The sequence below is a fragment of the Mizuhopecten yessoensis genome, unplaced genomic scaffold, assembly GCF_002113885.1.
Source record: "Mizuhopecten yessoensis strain PY_sf001 unplaced genomic scaffold, ASM211388v2 scaffold10911, whole genome shotgun sequence".
Lineage (NCBI taxonomy): Eukaryota > Metazoa > Mollusca > Bivalvia > Pectinida > Pectinidae > Mizuhopecten > Mizuhopecten yessoensis.
Window position 1 is genome coordinate 1429238 of NW_018408783.1, and position 15095 is coordinate 1444332.

General features: G+C 37.6%; 2 protein-coding genes across 2 annotated transcripts; both read left to right on the forward strand.

The window, feature by feature from the left end:
- Positions 1 to 365: 365 nt before the first annotated feature.
- On the forward strand, positions 366 to 1260 carry LOC110463472. The gene is made up of 2 exons (XM_021518089.1): positions 366 to 1129; positions 1165 to 1260. Exons 1-2 carry the CDS (start codon positions 478 to 480, stop codon positions 1194 to 1196), a joined length of 684 nt encoding a protein of 227 aa, XP_021373764.1. The 5' UTR covers positions 366 to 477; the 3' UTR covers positions 1197 to 1260.
- Positions 1261 to 2860: 1600 nt separating this feature from the next.
- Positions 2861 to 6432, forward strand: LOC110463488 (sodium-dependent glucose transporter 1A-like). Its single transcript, XM_021518108.1, has 4 exons — positions 2861 to 2895; positions 3949 to 4178; positions 4462 to 4747; positions 5087 to 6432. Exons 2-4 carry the CDS (start codon positions 3966 to 3968, stop codon positions 6070 to 6072), a joined length of 1485 nt encoding a protein of 494 aa, XP_021373783.1. The 5' UTR covers positions 2861 to 2895; positions 3949 to 3965; the 3' UTR covers positions 6073 to 6432.
- Positions 6433 to 15095: the final 8663 nt, after the last annotated feature.

The following is a 15095-nucleotide window of genomic DNA, read 5'->3' on the forward strand; positions in this document are numbered from 1 at the left end:
GCACCGAGGAAACCCGCCAAACAAAGTAGACCTGATGGTGGATGCCACCTACAACAACCCAATTTATTCTGGTGCGGGGAAGACTCCGTTCCAGCCAGCGACACAAGTTATGTTCAGCACTATAGAACACAACACCAAGGACCAGTATGTGGTGGACCTTGTCACCAAAAACAAACTATGCAATATATGGCCACCCTGTGAAAGTGAACATACCTCACACTGTAAAGGTAACTTACCTCTGGCCTCATCAATTGGTAATGAACAGGCGTACTGCTACGAAAGTCTGGAGAACCCCAAAAGAGACGGCCTGGAGGTGGACAAGCTTGTTACCGACTCAGATACAGGTGCATTCAAGGCTGCTGAAAAGAGATACAAAAGTGGTGCATCATGTACAAAGCCAACACATAACCTGGACCCTATTCATCTAACAAGGAATTTCAGAAAAACATTTCAAAGTGTGTGAAACTTGAGGAAATAATGCCGGGATCCACTAAGAAAGAGCGACAAACAATTAAAAAAAGATTTACTTGTGACCTAGCCGCTCGGTGTCAGGCAGAGCTGTATCACCTGTACGACAGACATTGTGGGAGTCTCATTCCCTTACAACGTGCTGCTCATGGTGTAAAGGGGGCCATCGTGAAGTGTTACCAAGGTGTACACTGTGAGTGCAGGACCAAATCACTAGTGTATGCAGGAAAGGAGAGAAATAACTGGCTAACAGACAACATATATTTACCAAGTGATTTCAAGGTCAGCGGTGGAGAGGCAACTGTGTCAAAAATTCTGATGGAGAAAGTTGATGCCCGTCTCGGTGACTCCGTGTTGGAAAAGACCTTGTGGAACCTGACGACCCAAAAGGTAGAATCTGTGAACAGACGGCTGATGCGGTCTCTCCCATCAAGTGTGAACTTTACTCGTAACTTTTCAGGGAGAGCTCATAGGGCGGTGTATTCTGTGAACCATGGACCGGGAACTGCCATTAAAGAACTGTGCAGTGGGGTTGGGTCTCCAATCACTGCTGGAAGCTCTGTGTCCAAGGACCTAGATAAAGAACAAAAAAGACATTTGTACAATAAAGCACGAAGTCAATCATTGCGGTGTAAAATTCAGAAGAGAAATAAGAGACACAAAATATTCAAATTACATGACTGTAAAATTGATGAAGAAATTTATGTGAAAGACAGAGTTATGATTGAGAAAAAGAAATAAAACATTAAAATATTGAGAACTTAAGAAATAGTCTTTGTTATATTTCAATATATATCTTACAAGAAAGAAAGAAAGAAAGAAAGAAAGAAAGAGAAAGAAAGAAAAATAAATAAATAGCTTCTCAATAAATTTGTTTATATAGATTCATTTCAAGACAAAAGCCGGCTGGCTGCCGGCTTATGGTAGGACGGATTCAGATCCGCTTTATACTGATACCAATGAAATACCCTTTCCATGGGTACTTCCATGGGTACCTTACATGACACTGACACCCCACCATTTCATATTATAGACATCAAGTGGGCAAGTTCTTTAAAATCACTTTAAGAGAGTGATACAGCCCATTTTTGTTCAACCGTTTGGTTTGACTATAATATAGGTGTCACATCCACAGTGGATGACCTTGACCATGACCTTGACCTAAATACAAAATTCATGTATTACTTACCTGCTGATCACAGCAGACATCTTGGAACATGGCAACCGGAACACCTGTTTTGTTATTTGCAGTGATTCCTGGCCTGATTGGCTTCATGGGTTTCGATGACTATGTGCTGTATACTGAGGCACAGTTTGTTGTGGCAGAGATGAATGACCTCCAAAATCTTGCCGTCACAGTCCCTCCTCGGGAAATCCTCCTTCAGCCATCTATAATATACCATCAGTGACAGTCGGTGCACTCTCTCTGTCATTCTGTGTCCATTTGGCCATCTAACCACAATGCGCCCATATCCTCCCTGGTCTTTGGCCCCCCTCCACACTCTTCAAGGGTGTATATTGCCATCAAAGTATCCTCTTGCAGCTAATTTTCCCTCTAAATTCTGCCAAAACACATCCCTGGTTAGATTCACAAGCAGAAATATGATGGTGAACCCAGCATCTGGTTTCCAGGGACGCTTGAATGGTGTAAAACGTCATATCCTATAGGGACCGCGGAACCAAATGATTTTCCATAGACGATAGTGTTAACGTTTACCACTGTCCTGGTTAAATGGGGTTATCCACACTGGTTTACCTGACCTCATTTTGAAGAATAGCATCTCACACAACTGTAAAAAAAATATTTCAAAATTCTGCCAATTTGAACTTTTTTTATATGGGGGCTGCCATCTTGTATTGAATTCGGCACCAAAAATCGAACAAAATTTACAACAAATTACACACTTAATAAACTCACCCAGACAAAACCAGGCTTGATTTTTTTTTTTTTTTTTTTTTACATATTACATCTATATATATTGCTCAACCCACACATAAAACTTTTGAAACTTCTGCCACCTTAATATCCAACCAGCAGGCCCCGAGGCATTCACCTTTCTATTAAATCTTCTGCCCAAAAGGGAAAAACCCACAATCTATTTTTGAATTGGTTCCGTGGTCCCTTTAGGCCAAAGACCGATTTAGATGTAAACAGCTGACATTTCGATTTTGCGTTACTGGATTAAAGCGCGTTACAAAAAAAAGGCAGACGTAATTTAACAGGATGTTTCAAGTAACTAGCTCAAAAACACGACCACAACTCTATCCTTCTCAGTTAGATACTGACTATTGGGTGAAATCTATCTGATTTTATTACATAACAAACTAAAGGATGCCGCCCTAATATATACTCTGATAAGACTGTGTATGTAATGAAACGTTATCGTCCCTATCTGCTGTCTACTCGTCCACACACAGTCCGTAGTGGTAAGTCTATAGGTGAGTAATAAACTACTTTTTATTTTACTACATTTTAGATTCAGTACATTTTTATACATCATGACTGTTTGAATATTCATAAAGATCTGACAAAATATCATTTAAAACTAATATCGTAAGGTAGATAATTTTCTCTTATTTCCCTGTGTATATGATAGAGCTGTCCATGGTAAGAAAATGTTATAGGACATTTCTTTCTCTCATTTCCCTGTGTGTAAGATAGAGCTGTCCATGGTAAGAAAGGGGCGTACGAAATTATTATCTTACACCCCATTTCACGTGACTTGACGTCATCATGGCTCAACAATGACGTGACGTCACGAATTTGGAACTATCCGATGCCGCAATGTTGACGTGATGAAATTAAAACCTTTTACTATATATTTACCGTACACGTTATAAAGATGTGATTAATTTATTGTGCAAACATTGTTTGCAAATATGGGATATGCTTATTCTGGCTGGCTGATTCGTTTTCGTCTAAAAAGCTCAGGGGGAAATTGATATTTTCAAAATGGTAGCCAGTCCAAACACATTTTCATGGTTTCTTGGATTATTCTGGTAGTTGGAATGAGAGAAAAATAATCTCTCATGACCAAGGGTGTACTAGCGTGTGCTTAAAAATTAAAGATCGTTTTGGCGTAATATGTACCTGTAGAGATAAATTGTTTAATTGAATTGTTGATAGTTTGTTATAAATATATAAAGTCGAGATTGAGGTGTGCGCAAGTTTTCTCCCACGCTTCAAATTTCCGATATACCCGACATAGGGAATACAACTCCCTCCATCCTTTTTCGAAAACCTCTCCATTGTGTAAACTTTGTATGCAGTGGAACTAGCGCATCGTCATGCGCTTTTGGTGATGAACGGCAACAATAATCAATCACTTCTTTTTAAAGCATGGTAAAACATCTTGCCATGCTTGAAACATTCTTACCCGTGTTTCAGATTGCTATTTCTACATCATAAACGCTCGATATATTCTATTACATGCAATTTGAAACCGGCTTTTGCTAATGAAATATTGTTTCCTTAAACAGTGTCACACAACGAGGAAATGGCGAAAAGCAAAGACGATTACAAAGTCAACGGATCTGAGTGCGAGTCAGTTCCATTTAATGAAAGTACTAATGAGGATGGAAAAGAAAAATGCCAGACGAAGGCCCCTATCACAGAATATCGATCATTTCTACATGAGATTCTTAATAACGATGCCACTAGATTCAAGACCTTGCTGAGTGTATGCGCCGCTTCAGGTTTCTGCATACTGGTTTGTTATATTTTCTTTGTTTGTATGGTTGTATTATATTAAAGATGATGATTTCATGTAGTGATTACAATTTCCCGTTTCGTATTCTGGTCAACACTAGCCCATATCTTTTCGAGTTTTCCTTTGGGCAACAGCAGATATTCTTAAATAAGTATATTTCATGATAGCCGTACCAGATTGAATGTCAGCTACGGTAGGTTTAGTGAGATACATCTTTATGAGTGTGTTTGATTCATATTCTACGAAACTGAGTTTTTAAATGACAACGTCTTTATATTTCCAGGGATGGACAAAAGGCCAGTTCGGACCTGCATTCTTAGATATTCTGCTCATCGGTGGCACAAGCCTTGAAGAAGGATCTATGTTCATGACGTCATATTTTATAGGAAGGGTGCTGGGTTCTATTCTTGGAGGAGCTATTTATTCCAGACTTAACAGATACCTTATTCTTGTAGTCGCCATGACCACTAATAGTGTCATGTTTGCCGTCATACCATGGTGTACAGTATATGAACTCATGATTGCTGCGCATGTTCTACATGGTATTTCCGGTGGAGTGATGTCTGTTTGTAAGTTACATTATCCTGGTTTTATTGTACATTTGCTTTAATTGTTTCTCTATTTATTTATTCACGTATACAGTATCATCTCTAATGCCTTTCTGCAGAACAGTGTGAATTTAAGCAAATATATCCAAATGTAATATATATATTAAGGATATTTTCTTTTCATGTTGATTACAATATAATTTTACCGTAATCTGAATTACTGACCATTGAAATACTGTACGTCAAGGTTTCATCAGTATCGTTGATGCATGTATTTTTATGTACAGAAAAAGTTTATTTAATATGTATTTAAATAGGTTATTTATTCATGTCAATGGAACACTTTATGTATCATTTCAGCTTTAATATCGATAGCAGCGTCAATCTGGGGAACTTCGGCGAGGGGTAGGGTGTATATGAACATCTTCTACGCTGCTTTTGCTATCTCTGGATTCCTCTCGCCGATTGTGACGTCACCGTTCTTGATTCCAACAACGACAGATGTCACTAGATACAATACATCTTGGAATATATCTAACAATATAGTCGATGAAGTCAATGGAAACGGCTCAAACATCCAATCTGTTCCGCAGTTAAATGCATTACATACAGAATCACCCAAATCCAGACTTTATATAGGTTTTTCAATTTCAGCTGGATTTGCATTCTTGGTCACAATTCCATTTGTTGTGATATTATTCAAATCGCCACAACAATCAGAAAATAAAGTCAGGATCGACGAGTTACATTTCATTGGCGATCTTCCAATATTTATAAAAATACTTCAATTTGTAAATGTTGGAATATTTTCAGCTGTGTTCGTTGCAATGGATTTTTCATTTAGCGGCTTTCTGACAGTGTTTTGTGTTCAACATTTGCAATGGACAAAGACAGCCGGTTCCATGTTAACATCCGTGGCATTTTTTGCTTTGCTTTTCGGTAGGATCTTTGGAGCGGTACTGACAAACTTCCTCAAACCAGTCCCTATGCTATTGCTTTCCATCATATCGTGTACCGTAGGATTTGTTGGACTTTCAGTTAGCGCCATTTTTCTGGCTGATGTAGGAATATGGATATCTGTATGTGTTATAGGAACACCTTTGGGTGTTGTTTGGCCAAGTTTTCTGAGTTGGATCAACGATAATTTAATTCCACTTCGAGGTAAAGTGACTGCATACCTAATGATAACTGCCTTTGTTGGGGCGCTCCTGAGTCCGATGTTGTTCGGATATATGATGGAAGAGGTATCGCCAATATGGTTCTGTTTTTTAAGCTTAGGGAAGGCTATAGTTACTATCATCAACGTGACATTGTTTTCTCTGTATACGAGGTTCTTGCACAAATGAAATAAAAAGTAGAACAGTAAACATGTAGACAGATGAACATTTTAAAAGAAAAATAGGCAAACATGAGACAGAGAGGTACTTTAAATGGGTAAAACAAATGCCCTCATACATCTTTAGAAGTATTTAATCAAGTTACGACATCACTGCGAAACATCTATTCGAACCATTACCTGTCAGAATAAAGCTCATGCGCCAATTGTATGAGGATTGCTTCGATGATTATTTAACCATCGTAGCTTATTTTTGTTATTACTGACTATAACTACATGCAGTATAACAAAGCTGCCTGTGTCTGTTGATAAATGGATTGATAGGTTTCTGATTTACAATTTATTTTCCTTGGGGTAGATATATGTAATGAAATGTTTTGTTTGCTGAATTGAGTTTAGAGTCATATTAACAGCTAGTGTCAATTAAGTGAAGCCCTTCCATGTGTGAAATGTATGCGGTGTAATGGGGGCATGTTGCTGGTGTATATATCTCCTTGTAATAGCAAGGATTGAATGCTGGTGTATATGTGAATGCCGATTTAAGAGTGCTACCCCGTTAAAATACCATGCCTCAGGTACGTAGCACAAGCGTAAAAATAGTCGTATTGTACTAACAACGAGTACATCAGTCAATATCGCTATCAATGTAAAGCTAGCTTCAAGCGCAGACCAGTAAACTAATTCCAAAGTATTTGGTTTGGTTTGGTTTGGCCAATTAACAGGACCCATAATCTTCCTCTTTTGGCTCAATGCAGGGTTTTCAAAAAAGCCGTTAGGAAAAATACCAGGTAATAGATGCATGTAGAAAAGAAAATTTAAAAAAAATAAACGTTACGATTGGTACAACAGATTCCGTGTGGTCTTTTCTCTGTCACCGACGAGAGGGAACAATTACAAATACTCATTACTACAGGGGGCTACCATATTAATCTCCTCTTACGAATAATGCAGAGAATAAAAACATTTGGTCTGTTTATGTGTTTATATTTATATATACATTATAAACCATTATTACCTAATGGTTTATGTTTTCCTTAGCACGTTCTACCAAACTCAGACATGTTTTCTGTATTTCAATATTTTATATTTTTTGGTTATAAATATATATAGAAGTCTGCCTATATGTAGGCATAGACTGCAAATGAAGAAATGACATCATCAGCATCCCATTTACTTTTATATGTAAATGTCAATAACATTATACGATAACATAATACTGAATTATCCATCAGTAATACTGAGTTTCTAAATGCTAAAACTAGCAAAAGTCTTAAAACACAAATTAAAATATCCATTTACTCGTTGACTAATCATTTATTCACCGATAAATTCACCTGTTTTTCAAACTTGAAGTCATCGAGCATATTCACCGCGAGAACTTAGTCATTTATTTAAACTTAAAGCTGCTAATAAAGCTAAAGCATTACTTTTTCATGTTATTAAATCTTCGTGTATGAAACCAGAACCATAGAAAAGCAGAGAGACAGTGGCGAAGGACCAAATTAACCGTAAACGGCGAAGTACCAAACACCCATCGACTGATAGCCTGGTGGATTTACTGAGACTTGTCCTCACACTTAACAACTTTACATTCAATGAGGATAACTACATACAAGTTAGCGGTACAGCCATGAGTACTAAGATGGCCCCCTCACATGCCAATGTTTTTATGGGACATCTTGAAGCCAAACTTTTAGCATCTGCTCCAATTAAGCCATTTAGCTGGTTGAGATTTATCGATGACGTTAAAATCAAATGGACATCAATGAAAATTGAGATTTTTCACATTTACCGGGCCAGATTTCCACATGCATATGTTCCACGTTTTTTATATCTCTCGTTGACCCACTTCATGTGATAGTGCATCTTGCGCAAGAATACGTCCTCTACATCAGCGTTCCTTGTCCGCGATGCTCTCAGCTTAATTGCTGTCTTTAGCCGAGGGGACTATTGGTTTTATATAATAGCTATATTTTTAATTATAGTATATCAGTTCTTTCTTCTTGTAATATGATGTATATGTACATGTAAATGTTCTATTTCACTGTGTCTTGAAAAAGGAGCGGATCCCTCCGAAAATTTGACAACCTAAACTTGTCCACACTGTTGGAATTACTTCTTTGCCATATATATTATATATATACATGTATATTATAAACCATTATTACTTAACCCTTTGAGTGCCACAGCAATCTTCTTAGAGAGTGCCAAGCCAAATTTTGATCAACATGTGATTTGAAAATATATGACGTAGAACAATTGAGCAATGGGCCAGGCGATGACGTCACGTCATTGTGTAAACCTGAGGTCTCCAGGATGAAAAGTTAAACCGTCACAAAATGGATTTTTTTTTTCAACGGTGTTCGTTGGTAAATGTGTCAATGTACAACCAATGAAATATACATAACATGTATTGTCATGTACTATTTGTCAAATCTGAGGTGTTATGACAAAAGCTTCCTCATTGAATGGTATTAATCCTGGAAATTATGATATTTTTGGCATAACATGTACCAATTTGTCAAAACAGAAAACCACAAAACATTCATAGAAATAATGAAATGTATATATTATTTAGTCTTTACGACGACATCTGTGTCTTGCAAGACATAGCGCATCCATGTACTCCACGGAAACACCCAGAGCATGGCGTACTCGCATGGCCCTTCCGTTGCCCCTGACACGCGAGCAGACACTTGTTACGGCACGATTTCTCACCCCAACTCCCTATCTCAATTAGGTATGGGTTTTGTCAGTGACGTCTTAAAATTTGTCTGAGGGTACATGTAATAGATGAGCTGACATGATTTCAAATGAGTAGAAGTTCAATGTACAACATGCCTAATATTCATTGATTGATTTATCTTTCAATCTATTTATTCATGTATTATTATATTATTTATTGGTTGTTGTTTTTACTGAAAGTCTATCTAAACCCCTAAAACATGTAAAAATGACATTTTATGACTACTTGTTTCTATGCTATGACTATTGGACTAAATTTTCAAGGTTTTGTCCATATAAATAAATGCACTTCTGGTCTTAATAGCATATATAAGTGTTTTTGTTATATAATATTGTTTGAAACGTTTAACATGTAAGACCACAGTTACCTTAAAAGTTAGTCAAGTGTTCCGCCACCGCTCAAGGTATCTGGTGGTCAAATAGTAAGCCTACTTGGCACAGGTACATACAAATAGTTGATAAACTGCTGACGTCCGATACCACAGCATAGCAATACTGACACGTCGAGGCAGGGGAGTAATTTATTTGATATGCAAAAAAAACAAAGTAACTTGAACTTAGTAAAAAGACTACAACAGGATCCGAGAAGAGATGTATTAACAAACATGTGTTCAAAAATTACTGAGACAGTGATAGGTGATGCGGAAAGTTAAACGCATTTTACATCATATTATGTAATACCTGCCGTAATGTCGGTCACCTTGTTGAAGGTCACCAGCTTTCTTAAATCCGGTGGAATGTTTTAAATTATTTATGCACTAGAATGCATATCAGATGCAAGCAAAATCCGATACTCGTTGTTTTGATAAAGGGAACCTTATATTTTCATCATACCATATGTATTTTGTTCGCATAGATTCATTGAGGCGACAACCCGGTAGACATTTACGGTGGCCCGTTAGAGCTATAATATGAAAAGTATTTATTAATGACTGCCACAAATTATCTGGAATTGCTTATCACACGAAAGTTTATAAATCTAGAATTTACTCATTTACTTTTGAAATACGCAACAGAAGTCGAAACAATCTTCACAGATTAAACTAGACGATGAAAAAAAATGTTGCCCGATTCATACACTGCACGTGCGCGCACCTACTTAAACACATTAAAACGCAATCCGGTTAACCTAAATTGACTTCAACACGGATTTCGACAACATCAGTATTGTACGAGAATCAACATGTCATCAAGCCAATAATAGCTGGTCATGATCACGGTAAGTCAGTTATTCCTTTGAATTTAGTGTCTTTAAACTCTCGCTCGGTGCCCAAATGCCCCGTGGTAAAATGAAAACCTCCGCGTAGAAAAACAGAACCGTTGGAAAGCAGAGACAGTGGCGAAGGACCAAATTAACCGTTCAACAACAGATTTATAGGGAACAATGTCGACTAGTTGATTTACTGCATACAGACCTATTAAACCAATGTCTTGAAGCACTGCTTCCTTTGAATACCTCAATCATGAACAAATCATTGGCTGAATCAAAGGTTCCATTGTGTTTCAAGAAGGCACATGTTAGACCATTGTTGAAGAAGCCTGGAATGGACAAGGAGGAGTTGAAGAACTACCGTTTCCTGCCTTTACTGTTTAAGGTCTACTGCATAGGACACTCTACTAAGACGGCCCTCCTACTTTTACATAATGACATTGGATAACAAGTGCAGAGCAGTGATTGTCGTGCTGGACGTGTCAGCTGCATTTGACGTCATCGACCATGGCATACTTTATAGACTTCTGGAGTATTAACAAACTTTAAAGTCAGTCTTTTCCAAAATGTCGGGCTTAGCCCTTCGTCAGGGATTAAATGTCACCGGACCTCTATGTAACATCCATCCATCTTGACAAACATGTGAATACTGGAGTATTTTTTTTGAGTGACCGATACCGCACTATACTGGATACAATCTTGTCTGAGTGGACGACGACGGTGTGTTGCCATCGGATCTACCACCTCACATGACAAAACACTAGGTTTCGGGGTTCCTCAAGGGTCGTTGTTATGGGACCAAGACAATATTGCCTATATTCCAAACCGATAGAAGAGATGTGTCGTCGCCATATTCTTCGCTAATATTGCTTTGCTGATGACACACACATTTACTTTATCATCAAACCACAGGACAGTTGAGATACAATAGCAAAAAATCTTGAAGGTTGAACGTCAACATGCTACAGCTTAATCAGGAAAGACGGTGCTTTGGAAGGGTTTCGGCCACGTTGTGGAATAGCTTACCATATGCTATTATAAAGTCAAATACACTGGCCAAATTCAAGAAAGACACCAACACTTACCTCTTCATGTCTCTTTACAGACTCCATGTACATACCACCCTTTATTTATTCATTTATGTGCATATTGCGATGATTATCTTCTTGCATTGCTTTATGTATAATGGTGATTGTAAGCCATTTTTGTTTCTTAATTATAGCTAATACTATTATCCGTATGTTGTAAAGCGCTTTAGAGTATTTTTTACAAATTATATAGGTCGTTATATTAATGTTGCATATTATTATTATCACAAGCTAACCAAAACATAATATATATAATATTGTCCTTTTGATGCAACAGCAATTTAATTATAAAATGAAATCTAAAGGCAAACAGGGTTATGTCTTCCTTTGTTAGTTATGCGATTTTGCCATCAACAATAACCACAAAATTGTGTTTAAGTACTTTCGAATAGAAGTGTTAATCATAGTTGAAACATTAGTCGACATATCACAGTGATCAATTGTTGCCAGTTTCTCTCTTAACAGGACAAAGGCGTTCAAGGAATTAGAGAACGTACGCATTTAAGATTACTCAGTTATGGCATCTGTCGTCATCACTAGTGTGTGTTTACATTGCAGTGATCATCCGGTTTGTCCAAAATAACATATTTCCTTAACTCCTTGCTATCTTTTCTTGTTAATAAAAAGGAGATTGCTTTGATATTTAAGCAATGGTGATATAACATTTTCATTAAGTCATGCTAGACAGAAAAAAAGTCATCGAAGGCAAATAAATCTCTAATGATGGGCTCGACTAAAGGTTACATCAATTACTGTTTGTTTCTTCTTGCAAGGCAAGCCCATGTTTGATTGTAGGGTTGGAATCTCAAATTATTCATATACATAATAATAATGTATGTATTTCAATATTTTGAGTCTCGACTAAGTCCTAAGGGGCGAGACTGAATCCTGAACACACTTGTGGTAGCCTATGTGTATCCATATTTTTATACAGAAATAACGTGATAATACAGTGTATCATTGACTGTCTCTACCATTTCCATTCGCATGGTATGACCAAGAGACTAAATCCTAAGTGATCAACAGTCACAGCCAAAGATTGAGATCTAAGCTTTTCCATGATTTGATCCAGACACTGCATTATCCCAGAATGAGTAGTTCTAGCAATGTATTTGAACAAAGGTACGTAGCTCCATAAATTCGGGGCCAACTTTTTATATTTGAAAAAAAAAAAAATATTCCCCTCAATGAAAGCATCATATGTTCCACGTATCTTTGAAATTGTTGAAGTTCATGCTCTTCAATTCAGATATTCTTTCTAATTCGTTTTGTCAACAGACCGATGGGCAGATAGATGCATGGACAGACAGACAACCCAAATGCATTATAACACCTTACCTATATTATACATGTATTGGCTTTCAGGTAGGGAAACACAATGCACAAGGGCCGAGGGAAAACAAAGAACCGCTCTTCCCTAATGCAAAATCAATAAATGGGTTTAACTAAACGTATATAGAACAATAACACAACTGTGATCCGGAGGATAACTAATATCCCCCGCAGTTACTGGAAGTTTATATTCATGTATTGACCTTGACCTTAGGGTCATCTTACTGAAATGGGAACTCATTCGAGATATTGTGGCTCTTTACATATAGGCAAAGTTTCATAACTTGCTTATGATCCATATTAATGTATTGTAAAATGTTACAAGAGACCCAATGGGTCTGTATCTCTCACTTGGTGTTAATCTCCCACACATAAATCGGACTAAAATAAAGCTACTGGCAAAATATCAGTATCTTTGATTCAAAAGAACCCATTAAATGATTTCAACACATTTGACACCTGTGACCTTAAAAGTAAAACATGGCCATAAAATTGGACAAACTTGATAGCCCTTTACACTGTATCCCAGAATCCAACTTGCCAAATATCCCCACCTTCGACCTTTTGTTAATTGAGAGCACGTCTTTTAAAGGTTCATTTCACCATTGGCTGCGTTTACATTACCGTAGTATACGTTACTTTAAATAACTGTATTAGTTCCAAAGAAGAAGTCATTTCAACCTAAAGAGTAAGTAAGTAAACAGAACACTTTTTTCTCACATTTACACTTACTGAATATCACATGCACATGTATCGTTTGAAATAAAATCATAGACAACTAACTATATGCAGTCAATGATTCCCATATACATATATATACAGTGATTGTCATTGTGATTGTCAATGGGTTGATGAAGTTATTCCTTTTGCCCTGCCTCTTCAGCAATGTTGAGTGTCAGCCCCTGCATTTGTACTGATGTTTGAATCGCAATCACAGGAAAATTATCCTTATATAACCATACATGGCTGATATCTATCTCATAGTTTTAGGAAAGATGCTATATGCAAAATTACCATTTTGTCCCCATCCCTCGGACCTGCTGTTTGTACAATTTTGAATTTCCCACATCCGCACAGTTCTTCCAAGCAAATGTGGATGATATCCTTCTCATAGTTTTAGAAAATTAAGTGTTTAAAAAATATGGCCATATTAACGATAAATCAGCAAAAATGATCAGCTCACGGTTGCTAGTGGTAGTGACAAGTTTTGTACTGCCCTAGACATTTTCCCTCCAGCTACCCATTCGGCCACTTGTGTCAGTATCAACCCCCGGTACAAATCGAAAACAACGTAGATCCATGTGGTCCCCGTCTTATAAGAAATGCAGTCGTACAGCCAACTGCCATATCAGATTGTTTCGTCCTTTCAAGCCACGTCTGGTTTCCTGTCTGATTCGACATTTAGTTACTGCAGCTTCACATTCCAGAAGATGTAGAACCTCGAAATTTAGCGCCTCTCCACTTCAAGCTAGTAAAAAGATGGTTGCAGTAAACTCGCAGCTGAGCCTGCGCACCGCGTCCAGACAGTATTCTTCCGTGAAAACGCATCAGAAAATTTGATATCTTATGGATTTATCAACAAAAGAAATATGACATTTAAAATATGATTTTGTGTTTTGTTTCTACATAATTGGCTGTATTGAACTATCAACGTACCCAATCATGTTGTATGGTGGTCTTTTAATGACGGACTGTATCGTTTTACATTACGTCAATACGTAGACTTGCACCAGATCCAGAACCTGGGACAAACTATCAGAACGGACTTCACAAGTTCCAACTAGACCTTTCTCATTTTTGGGTAGACCTAGCACGAAGCAAGGAGACAGATACCTAGACAAGCAAATACAGGGGTCATTTGAAAAATAATTATATAAGGAACGTAGCGTATAGGGTATGTTAGAGTGTGTACACGCACATGCACGTGACTACAGGTAAGCGAACAGGTAATATCATATGGAGACACATTATACCATATTATGTGACCGGTGACCACAGTCGTTGCAGTCTTTTTTCGTGGCTCACTTCGGCAAGTATGTAACCGTGGTAATTGATATTTCAATGTCTCCACTCAGGATTTCACCCGGGACCCCTGTTGTATTATTCTGACACCGAATGAGTTAAAAGAAATTCCCCGAGCCAAAAAAAAGTCAGTAGGAAGAAGGTGGTATTTTACCAGAGTGACAGGGATCACATTTATACATTTGCAGTTTAAATTTACCATCCACAAACTTCTGATGACACGATATTTCCATTTTACGAAAGAAATGTTTAACCCTACAACACGGTATCTATTAATAATAGCGTTAAGCTAAAGGGACTTGCTCCACACATTTTCATCTCTTCGTTCTTTGCATTTTTCGTATGTTCCTTCTAAACAGTAACCATCCTCGATATCCAGGTGTTACGCTCACTTTCTCTCTCTGCACCCCTGGAATATGTCATAGCAAAATTGAAGGCACGAAGATGTTTGATTGGTCTCAGGAAAAAAAATAACCAATCGCTAGGCTGATACCTGTCCTGTGAAGATTACAAAAGAGAGACGCCCGACTTCAAAGCCTGTCAATTTTTATCGTTACGTGACCGCGAGATTCTTTTGATGTTCAAAGGATCGAACTAGACTTCTTGTCTCATCAACAAGGTGGCGCACACTGAGTC